The 12254-nt window shown below is 32.4% G+C and overlaps 1 protein-coding gene across 4 annotated transcripts in view; it reads left to right on the top strand.

The window, feature by feature from the left end:
* The window catches only part of LOC136026676 (MOXD1 homolog 2-like), a 175198-nt gene that overhangs the window by 123428 nt on the left and 39516 nt on the right, over positions 1–12254 (top strand). For all 4 annotated transcript variants that reach the window (XM_065703418.1, XM_065703416.1, XM_065703417.1 and 1 more), the window contains one exon: positions 9014–9189. In XM_065703418.1, coding sequence (XP_065559490.1) covers positions 9014–9189 — 176 coding nt within the window. The remainder of the gene's footprint in view (positions 1–9013; positions 9190–12254) is intronic.

The following is a 12254-nucleotide window of genomic DNA, read 5'->3' as shown; positions in this document are numbered from 1 at the left end:
TATTCCCCGTGTCCCGGTGCTTTGTTGATGGTGATTGCTAATCGAACATTCCTTGTGTCCCGGTCGCTTTCTCTTTGAGTGTCCCGGTCGTCATTTATATTCCCTATGTCCCGGTCGTCATTTGTGTCCCGATGTCCCGGTCTGTAATTTCGTCAGTCGACAAACATGACGTCACTCGACGGACACACAGACAACTTATTTTTATATATATAGATTCATGCAAATGTTGACACTCTATTGACATTCCAGACTTTAAGGGTGTGTTTAAAGGTGAGGCCAGTTTAAGGGTGAGGCCACTACAAAGTTATTCCGAGGAGCTGTTTCTTTTCATTTTGTCTATTTTAAGCTCGGAAATAAGCTTTTGGTATAATTTTATATAATTTCTATTTTTTTTCTTACGGGGTTTCATTTGTTGTTAGTAGTTTATTTATTTCAATGTTTGATCTAGGTCTTTACTTTTAGTTGTAAAACATTGTTTCTTTAACTATTGAATTCGCTGGTCGATGAGAGAGTGCAGATCTGTTGATTCCATTTAATTTTCAGCTAAAATTCCATTAAAAGCAATGTACCAGCAATCTCTTTCAAAAATCGGTCATCATAATAATTAATAGTTAAAAAAGGAAAAAAGAAAAATACAAAACCGGTAGCTAAATTTGTACAGCTTCAAATAAATCTGTCTACCTTTTCTTTTATTCAAACAATAAAAGGAAGAAAAGCAGATAACAGTAAACGTGACAAAAGGCTATAATAATATGACACTGCACTTTCATCCATAGACACCTTAAAATTGTATGCACAAAAATGCGGAGACGCTTAGTTACTTCTGAGTTATTACAGTTTTACTTTTCATTAGTCAAAATTATTCATGGTCATCAACACATATTTTCTCAGGGAGATAAAAATAAAAATATTTTTATTAGTAAGGTGTCGTCAGGGGAGGAGGAATGACTGGAAACATGTTTTTGGTCCCATATTTTTTCCGAATAGTAGCCTACAATGTAGGCCTGCATGTATGTTTGTTGCATGTTGTCTGTATGTTTTTTTAGCTTTTTGTCTTTCAAGGCAGGAGGTGCAACAGGTAAAATGTGTGACCACTCCCCTTCCTCAGGTGTTTGGGGGGATTTTTTTCGGAGGGGTTACAAAAAAACTTTTAAAAATGTATCAAAAATGTGTTTATGTGCATTTGTGTTGTCTTTTTTTCAGGGCTCGGACACATTTTTTTTAAAGGGGGGGGGGCTTAGTGTCTCAGATGTTGAAATTTTTTATGAAAAATCTAAATCCATATTTTATATGTTTTCTCCAGCAAAACGTAAGGTCTGAGAGGCTGGGAACCAGAAATGACCTACAGGACCCTCTTTCTGCCTCATCTTGTACATAACTCTGAAATGTTTCTGTCTCTAGAGCTGTATCATTGATTTAGTGTTCTATTTTATCTGACAGTTTTCAGTTTTAAAACGTAGGTGACAGTATTTGTAGGGCCAAAAATATTGAAGGCGGGTAAACAAACGGGACCCAACGCCTAGCGACGTTTTCTGCTGCACACCGCGTGGGCTCTAAAGGTATTTGAAAGAGCACAAATACATATTGCACAATTATTGTTAGCGTCTGAATCGTGTGAAAAAAAAATGCTGTGTAACTCAAATTGTGTTTTATTATTTATTTTGCGACCCGGCAGAACTTTTTTTATGACTCGGTGCTGGGTCGTGACCCATAGTTTTGGAACCACTGATTTAGAGTACATGTTTTCTAGAAACAATATGTTTTGAATTTTGGCTAAAATCGCATGTGATAAACAGGGCCAGAGGACCCGTGTTTGGCCTCCTCTAGCCCGTTATTCTGCACAGCCCGTCTTTCTTGGCCTCCTCTAGCCGTTTTTCGTCTTTGGCCTTGGTATCTTTCTGCAAAAGATACACGTATGTATCTTTTGCAGGATTTCATCATATGCTGTATTCAATTAAATCTTTGAGTATGAAGGTCAAGGCCGTATACAAGGGGAGTTTGAATGTTTAACCCCCCTCCCCGAAATGTTTGTCTGACTCGTAAAAAACAAACAAAAATAGACTTAAACAAATTCTTTGATGTGTTTTTAATTTTTTTTGTAAAAAAAACAAAGACAAAATCCTCTTGTACCCCCTCCCCCCCGAAAAATTTTTTGGATACGATCCTGATGAGGGTAGTGTTTTTTCTGGCTGAATATATGTGTATTCTACCATATAATATAAATTAGACAAGATTCCAATTTTTTCCTAGTTTAGAAAAAACGGACAAAATTTTCCTGAAATATACCGCGTAAAACCAAATAGTAATATTTTCTCCCAAGGTTAAAACTAACTAACCTCTCCCGGTATAAACGGAATAAAATTTTTAAGTTTTTAAGTAAATTCACTGTTTCATTTTAAATATACTTGATAATTCGTTCACCAGAAAACCTTTATGGCCATATGATACCTTGAAATTGTTTTGTGAGCCTCGACGTCTGCTGACCTTCTCAAAGACAAAAGGATCAATGAGTAAATTCTTCCTGAGGATTAGATGTCTCTGAAAGCTGTTAGAGTATTTGTAGTTTGAGGGTGAAATTTGACCAAAGAAGACACGGAAATTTACTCTTTTTGAAATTGACTCTTTCTCTTAACTCTAATTATTAAAACAGTAAGATACATTAGCGTAAAGAGCGGGGCGTTGAGGAGGAAAAGCTCCATTCATATATGGAGTAGTTACTGTTGGTTTTAAGTTTTAATGTTGCTTCATACTTTCATTTAAAAAACTGTTTTTTTTTATATTTAATTTCTGGACGTTTTTGAATTAATGCATGTTTTTGATCTTGGCTCTCCAAGCATAAATAATTAAAACGAAATTTGAATATTAGTTAATTGCAATTAATCACAAGATTTTGAGAAAAAAGAGCGAGGGAGGAGGCCTAGTGCCCTCCTATTTTTTGATTACTTAAAAAGGCAGTTAGAACTTTTAATTTTTTACGAACGTTTAATTTACGAATTAACTTACGTAACTAACTTTTATATTCGTATGTTTTTATTACGTATATGAGGGGTTCAACCCTCGTCGATACCTCGCTCTTTACACTAAAGCTAAAAAAAATTCCCAATTCCTTAAGAATGACCTCTGAATCACAAAGTCCGTTGAATAAATAGTTGAAATTACTTAAAAATACTTTAGTGTAAAGAGTGGGGTATTACGAGGAGGTAAGCCCCTCATATGCGTAATAATTTTGTTCGTTTTAAGTTTTAATGCTGCTCCTTACTTGCAGTAGAAAAAAACTTTTCATATTTTTTTTTCATTGTTTTTTCAAATAATGCTAGAAAATAAACCAAAAATTCACCCTGAAAACTCCTTTACACTTCCCAGTAACCATTAATATATGTAAACACGGGTCAAAGTTTTTAACTTGCAGCCCCTACCACGGGGACTGTGGGGGAGTAAGTCGTCCCTATAGATATAGTTATTAGGTTTTTCGACTATGGTGAATAAAATGGCTATCTCAGAATTTTGATCCGGTGACTTTTGGGAAAAATGAGCGTGGGAGGGGGCCTAGGTGCCCTCCATTTTTTTCGATCACTTAAAAAGGGCACTAGAACTTTTAATTTCCGTTAGAATTTGCTCTCTTGCGACATTCTAGGACCTCTCAGTCGATACGATCACCCCTGGGAAAAAAAAAACAAATAAACACGCATCAGTGATCTGTCTTCTGGCAAAAAAAAAAAATAATGCGAAAATTCCAGGCAAATTTTCTCAGGCTCCTAACTTTTGATGGGTATGACTGATCTTGATGAAACTTATATATTTAAAATCAGCATTAAAATGCAATTCTTTTGATGTAACTATTGGTATCAAAATTCCATTTTTTAGAGTTTCGGTTACTATTGAGCCGGGTCGCTCCTTACTACAGTTCGTTAGCACGAACTGTTTGACCAACAAGAAAACAGTAGATTAAGGAAATGTTGTTGAAACAAGCCTTTAAAGGTGTGCTTTTTTCAGCTGTGAAAAACAAGGGATTGTGCAACCTATTTCATGCTTTTCTTTTAACTCTCAATAAAATTTCAATTTCATCGCTCAAAATAGACATTTGTAGTTCCTCCGCAGAATTCATTCTAAGAAAAACTTGGCAATCATAGATCACAATGGTATATCTTTTACTAATCAAAGGGTTCGTGGTAACAAACTGTAAGTAAGGAGGGATATGGTTCAATAGTAAACAAAACTGTAAGAAACAGAGTCTTGATAATAATAGATAAATCAAAGAATCGAATTTTGATGCTTATTCAAAATATATAAAATTCATGAATTTTAATTTTACCCATCAAAAGTTACGAGCCTGAAAAAATTTGCTTAATTTTGGAAAAAAGGGAGGAACCCCCCCCCCACATAAGAAAGCAAGTTATCTTAATGAAAATTATACCATGAGATTCAGAATATAGGAGAATCCTACTATAGAGGTTTCTAGCTCCTTTATACAGAATTATGGGATTTTGAGTTTTTTTACCAGAAGCAAGATCACGGATGCATGTTTCTTTTATTTATTTCTTTTCCTGGGGTGATCATATCGAACCAATGATCCTAGAAGATCGAAAGATGGCTCATTTGATCGGAAATCCAAAGTTCTACTGCCCTTTTTAAGTTACCGAAAATATTGGTGGGCAGCTACCCCTTTAATAACAAAATTGTCCAATCAAGATTTTGAGAATTCATTTTCGTCAGCATGGTCAAAAGATCTAATAAATATGCTTTTGAGGATGGCTTGACCCCCACAGCCTTTGGGTGAAGGGCTGCAAATTATGAACTTTGCCCCTTTGCTTATATATAGTATTGGCTATTGGGAAGAATAAAGAGATTTTCTGGGGTGAGATTTTTTGGTGGGGTTGCCTACGTGGGATGATCTTTCCCTGGAGCAGTTTTCGTAGGGGAAGGGAATTTTCGATGGGGAAGGGGAGCTGGATGTCCCAGAATTAATTAAAAAACTAACAAAAATTAAAAAGTTTCTCCAACTGAAAATTAGTTTTTTTTTCAACCGAAAATAAGGAGCAACATTAACACTTAAAACGAACACAAACGATTGCGTATATGAGAGGGCTGTCCCCTCCTCAGTACTTTGCTCTTTACGCTAAAATGTTTTTTTTAAGCGGTTCTTGTGTATCAGGAGTCATTTTTGAATAATTGGAACAAAAAATCAAACTTCAGCGTAAAGAGCGAGGTACTAAGGAGGGAACAGCCCCCTCATAAGCGTCATAATTTCTGTTAGTTTTAGGTTTTAATGTTGCTCCTTATTTTCAGTAGAAAAATTTCTTTTTTAATTTAATGCATATATGAAGTTGCTTTTTATTTATATCTTCTCTTTTTTCATTCATAAGCCGTTTAGATGTTTTTTCTTATGAACTTGCTTTATAATTACATTCTTTGATTTGCCCACTTACAAAAAGCGTGTGCATCTAGCGGTGCACATCATGTGTGGAAAAAATACTTCACACTTGGCGTAATATGTGCTATATGTGAGGCAAATCAGGCGTGTGGAAAGTTGAACGGCCCCTCGAGCATATTAAAAAATATAGTATATCTAAAGCATATAATTTGAAAAGAGAGTGTTTTTTTGTAAGCTTTAATAATATGATCTTTGTACCTTTTACTGTCCTTGACGCAGAGGCTTATTTTCAGGTTTTCTTCTCTCTTTTGCATTTTACAGTCTAATAAACAAGGTCGACAACAAGACCCGGAGTTTGAGACTTTGTTCAGGGGCTCAACAGGGAAAATAAATTATAATCATATATTCCAAAGACGTTTTCAAGCATAAAACCAAGTATCTAAAAAAAGAAAAAAAGAATATCTAAAAATTAAGTATTTAAAAAAAGAAAGAAGATTATCTAAAAACCTAGTATCTAAAAAAAAAGAAAAAAAATATCTAAAAGCCAAGTATCTAAAAAAAAAGTATCCCTTAAAAAAGAAAAAAAACTCCCTTTCTTCCCATTTATTAAAGGCCCCATACTATCAACGTTCATTTACCTTCTCAATTGATTCTATTTCATCCATCTAGACGGTGCTTCCTTCATCGGTGCTGCCTCACCGAAAACCATCCAAATTCGGTCACATCTTATAACTGTATTTAACTTCTCAAGAGCTATGACTTGTAAAAGGTTTTATGATAGTACGCAGTATGTCTCTTGTATATTTTATTCCCTGTCTGTCCCAGCTTAAACTCCGTAAGAACTACATAATACATATCAGATTAAATGATGGAGATAATATCTTATGCTGTTGCTTGACATAATCGAGAATACAATTCATCTGTCCATAGTGATATAACCCTTCATTGCGTTCAAGAGATTTGATTTCATCTTCTCCGCCTGTACCTTAAACCCTAGTTCTATGCTTGACTGGAAACATAGATTGCATATTAGAGGGGAAAAGCAATTCGACTTTTTAAATGATAAATGACAAAAAAGGGGATAAATACACTTTTAATATATTTCTAAAAATAATTATTTAAAACATAATTATTGTTTTGTATTATTAAACAAACACGTCCTTCGAAGTTTGACTTCATTTGGTTTGTTAAAATGGGTTTATTTATATTATCCCATTCATTTTTATATGTCTGTCTTTTAAAAAATCAGGATTATGTTTATTCAAAAATGGTGACTGACGTGGGAAAATCGGATCGACAAATGTGAAAATCCGAAATAATTTAGCCAAAAATCAATGAAGCCTGGACTAAAACAAGGAGCGTGTAAAAATATCGAAAGTCATTTTTTATGAGGATAAAGTAAAAATAAAGTTTTTTAAATCCTTTTTTTAGGAACGAAGTGATGCTGGATAAATTATGTTCTGAAATTAGCAAAATCTTCGAAAAATCACCAGTAGCCTAAGCAAATTTTCTATGATGGACTACCATAGAAAAACAGAATTTACTTTTAAGAATGTCGAGCTTCAGAAACTTTTTATTCTCTTAGCTAGATTAAAGTTTCCATGCAAAAAAGACAAATCATCTTCTTTTTTTACTGGCTTGAAATTTGACAGAGCAAAAACAGTTAAAAAAGGTGGTTTTATTGACTTGAGAAAAAATGTCGCAAAATAAACCAGCAGAATCAGAACACGTAATTTAAGACAGAAGCATCTTACAGTACAAATTAGATTTAATAAACAAGTTTTTTTTTTACTGAAAGTAAGAAGTGAAATTAAAACTTATAACGAACAGAAAATATTCCGTATATGAAAGGGGCAGTCCGCTCCTCAACGCCCCACTCTTTATGCTAAAGTTTTTTTATTGTTTTAAAAAGTAGCGCTGAGAGAAAGAGTCAAAATTTAGCGTAAAGAGCGGGGCGTTGAGTTCCGTTTTTTTAGAGTTTCGGTTACTATTGAGCCGGGTCGCTCCTTCCTACAGTTCGTTACCACGTACTATTTGATCTCTGTTTTTTTCTTTGGAAGTTCTTTAAGCGAAGTGAATCCTCTCCTGAGGGTATGCATACTATTAATGGCATTGCATTAATTATTACAATATGACTGATGTGTGGGATACATTTCCTATAATGCCAAATTTAGAAGACATTTCCTATGCATGAATAAATTCGATACATAAAAGTAGGGCTCTTTTTATTTTGAATTTAGATATAGAGCTATATCCAAGTTTGACTAATAATTAATCGACCTGGTTCTGAGTCAACTTTGTTTGTTGGATCAAAAAGGCAAAATAATAAAAGAGATACTGGAATTCGATGGCTCATACATGTGGAGTGAATCATCGATCCCAGAAAGACGAAATAAAGAGTGATGGAATACACAACGTGAATGTCCGATTGGTTAATGTCGACATTTACCGTTGAACGTCCGAAATACCTTTTTCTCTGCTTTGATTCAATTAGCTATGCGAGTCAGGTTTTTCAGTCTTATGCAAGATATAATGGTAAAAGTTAAAGTTAGGTTAGATTATGTTAGTTTAGGTAAGGTTAGGCTAGATTAGGTTAGGCTTGGTTAAATTTAGTTCTAAATATCAGAAATGGGTCAAAAACTTAACCCAAACTAAATCAACCTAATCTAACAGAACCTGTCATCATCAAACTTTGCATTAGATTGAAAAAGTTGACTGGCAATACTTAATAAATCCAAGGAGAAAAAAGGTATTTCGGACATTCACCAATTTGCGGACATTCATGGTAACATATATATATATATATATATATATATATATATATATATATATATATATATATATATATATATATATATATATATATATATATATATATATATATATATATATCTGTCTCATCTTTTCGGTGGTTGGGTATTTAAATTACGGTTTCTTTACGTTCTTTCCGTTCACGTTTAGTTTCAAACTCCAGGATGAAAATTAGGGTTGGTTATTGAAAGACTTGTGACGAAGGAACATATAACTATAAAGTCCACTGCAAACTATTGTTTTTTTCGCTTTTATAGATTTCCAGGTTTCAGCTTTTTTTTAGAAAAAAAGGAAGATCTTTCTTCTATTCACATTCAGCTCTTGCGTTTATGTAAATTTTTACTTTTTCTTCCGCCATGGTATCTATATATATATATATATATATATATATATATTCTCAAATCTTGTTTTTTCAAAGTTGTTTGAGAGAAGGTGAGATTTCCTCATAATCTATTTAGAATTACGGACACATCCCAGGGCTGACGCAAAATAAATTTTTGGCACGTGTATGGGAGGCATTAGAAAAAGTGTCAGAAATAGTAAAATTATTTGGATGTTTTAAAACGTTATTGTTAAAATACTGGATGCGTGCCTAATGCTATTATATATTTTCCTAAGGGTAAAGACTAAGATCTCCCTAAGCTCCTAAGGTCTTCTGGTGTCCCCGCTGATACATAAACACATATTTTATTCCTGAATATATTTTTTACAATCAAATGTCTTTTTATGTATCTTAATCTGATTTTTTTCTACTTTTTTTTATCTAACTAGTTCATTCATTATCGCTTAGTTCTATATTTTTACTATTTCAAGAGACAATGATTTTTGCAGGCCACATGACGCGGGACTGCTCAGTCTCGGTATGGATGTTACTTGGAAGCATCTCATACCTCCTGGACAGAAACGAGTTCTCTCACAAGCGCATTGTATTGCTGACTGCACAGAAAAAGGTCTTCCCCCACCTGGTGTCAATGTCTTTGCTGTCATGGGTCATACTCATCTATTAGGTTGGTAAATACTTTGAATATCTTGATTATATCCAGACATTCCTATTCAAAGGGGTAGAGTAACTCAACCGAATCAGAAGCTAAAATATTTTCTTTACTGACATGAGGAATCGTCTTAGGAGATGAACAGTTTGGTTTTAGCGAAGGGAGAGGATACATAGACCAAAAGTTTTCTTTTTCAATTAAAAAAAAGATACCCTTCAACCACAAGTGTTTGAATTATCACACGCCGGTGGCGGCTGGTTTCAAGATTGATTTAAATAAAAACTAATATATTAACATTAACACAAAGTTGCGTAAATTAAACAAACAGATTTGGAAACCTTTTGAAGCCTTATCAAAGTTCAGATGCTGACGAAAAAATTTGTTTTTTTTTATTTCCTGTAAAATATTCTTCTTCCTAGATAGGGTTTTCTATGTTATGGGGCATTATAAGTATTCCATTTCCGGTATTTTAGGTTATATTATTGGATTTAAAAGACGCTAAGGCCCGAGCCACATTGTAGCCACATTTGTTTATCAAATGAAAATTATGCACGACTGCAGTGCTAAGTATTCCGTTCTTAGTTTGGTAAGTTGAGCTATATTCCACTTCAAGCGTAGTCTTTATGACTGACGAGGCAGATTAGGGTTTTAAGGCATTATTTTTTGAAATTAGAAATGATGGAGGCTTGGAGCAGCAACTGTCTAGCTGTATAATGAGTAATGCCCCAACATGTTTGGCTGTTAGATTAGGGTGACGTTTTTTTTTCTTTTATTGTATTAACGTGTTTTCCTCCTAATTGTCGCAGACTGTCCTTGTAAGGTCCGTATGGGATTTTCTTCATCCCCATGTATGCAAGTATAGTAGATACGAAGCTTACCAATGGCTAAAGATTCGTGTATCAGTAATTTTCGTAATTTAAGGCTTGGCATAGTAAACTAATTGATCACGTTAAATGACCCATTCATAGATGTATCCACATTACTCTTCAAAAATGCAAAGTTATTATTAGAGAATTCTAATAATTGAGGATATAGCCATTGGGAACCAACATATTACTGTTCAAGATAGCGCCCCTTAGACAAAAAAAAAGGAAAAAACGCATATAAGAAAAGACGAAAAACATGAAAAAGCCCAAACGAGGATAATTTTCAGCCAGCGGAAAATAAACAAAGGAAAAGGACAAAAAATGGAAGGAAAACAGTTAAATATAAAAAAATTGAGCTTTTGAAGTAAACTCTATCGAGACAGATAAATAACGGAGTCATATATAGCCATCGTGATATTAGAAAGTATTTACACCTATTATTTAATCAAACTAAAAAACAACCTCTTATAAGAAGGTGATGATACTAACTTTTAAAAAGTAAGTTGTTTTAAAGCTGTTACTTTGAAACAACTGTTATTGGTTATTTGGTCAGAATGTTCAGAATGCCAGTAAAAATGATTGAATAAAACAAAAGTACTAGAAAAATGGTAGCAAGATTGTTGTACCTGCAAGAAGAGACAGCCATTTCGAAGTTGGTTCTTTAAAAACAGCTATGTAAGACCCTGCACCTCCACTCAGAATGGACTATCGCGTAAAGTTATCCCCGAACCCCTCCGTTGGTTCCTTTAAAAAGAAGTTTAGCAGAAACAATTCTAGAGAAAAAATTTAAATTACAGATAATAAAATATAAACATTAATATTAAGAAAATAATAATAACTAACAGTTATATATAATATTACACACACACACACACACAGACATATATATATATATATATATATATATATATATATATATATATATATATATATATATATATATATATATATATATATATATATATAATTAATATAAATATGTTATTATATATATTATTATATATTAATATATATTAATAATAATATAATATAATTAATAATATAAATATATATAATATATAATATTAGTAATAATAAATAATAATAATAATAATAATAATAATAATAATAATAATAATAATTAATAAAATATTAATCTATATATATAAAAATAAGTTGTCTGTCTGTCTGTGGATGTGTGGATGGATGTGTCAGGTGACGTCACCTGAAAAAACTGGATTAGGTGACGTCAAAACTGAAAAAACTAAAAAAAGGCAAAAAACTACAAAAAAAAACTAAAAACTAATAAAAAAAATAAAAAAGCTAAAAAACTAAAAAAACTATAAAGGTAAAAACCAATAAAAAACTAAAAAAAAAACTGAAAAAACTAAAAAAAGGCAAAAAACTACAAAAAAAAACTAAAAACTAATAAGAAAAGTAAAAAAGCTAAAAAACTAAAAAAACTAAAAAAAACTAAAAAAATGTAAAAAACTAAAAAAAAATAAAAAATAAAAAAAAACTAAAAAAAAGGAAAAAAACTGAAAAATAAGCTAGAATAAAGGTAAAAACCAATAAAAAAACTAAAAAAAAAAGGAAAAAAACTAATAAATGACGACACTCAAAGAGAAAGCGACCAGGACAAAAACTAAAAAAAAGGCAAAAACTACAAAAAAACTAAAAACTAATAAAAAAAATAAAAAAGCTAAAAAACTAAAAAAACTAAAAAAAGGTAAAAAACTAAAAAAACTAAAAACTAAAAAAAAACTAAAAAAGGTAAAAACTAAAAGAACTAAAAAAGAAAAAAATAAATGACGACACTCAAAGAGAAAGCGACCAGGACAAAAGGAATGTTCGATTAGCAATCAACAAAGCACCGGGACACAGGGAGTATAAATGACGACCAGGACACAAGTAAAAAAAAAAAAATTAACAAAACTAAAAAGAAGGTAAAAACTACAAAAAAACTAAAAAGAAAAAAAAAACTAAAAACTAATAAAAAAACTAAAAAATCTAAAAATCTAAATAAACTAAAAAAGAAAAAAAAGGAAAAAAATAAAGGAGAAAAACAAAACTAAAAAACGAATGTATATACAGACCGGTACACCGGGATACAAATGACGACCGGGACACAGGGAATATAAATAACGACCGGGACACAGGGACACAACTACAACGGGGACACCGGGGGGAAACAGGGGGATATAAATGACGACCGGGACAAAAAAACTAAAAAGA

Source organism: Artemia franciscana, chromosome 4 (genome assembly GCF_032884065.1).
Source record: "Artemia franciscana chromosome 4, ASM3288406v1, whole genome shotgun sequence".
In the NCBI taxonomy this organism is placed as follows: domain Eukaryota; kingdom Metazoa; phylum Arthropoda; class Branchiopoda; order Anostraca; family Artemiidae; genus Artemia; species Artemia franciscana.
Note: the sequence above shows the minus strand (reverse complement) of the source record. Positions and strands in the feature narration are given on the sequence as shown.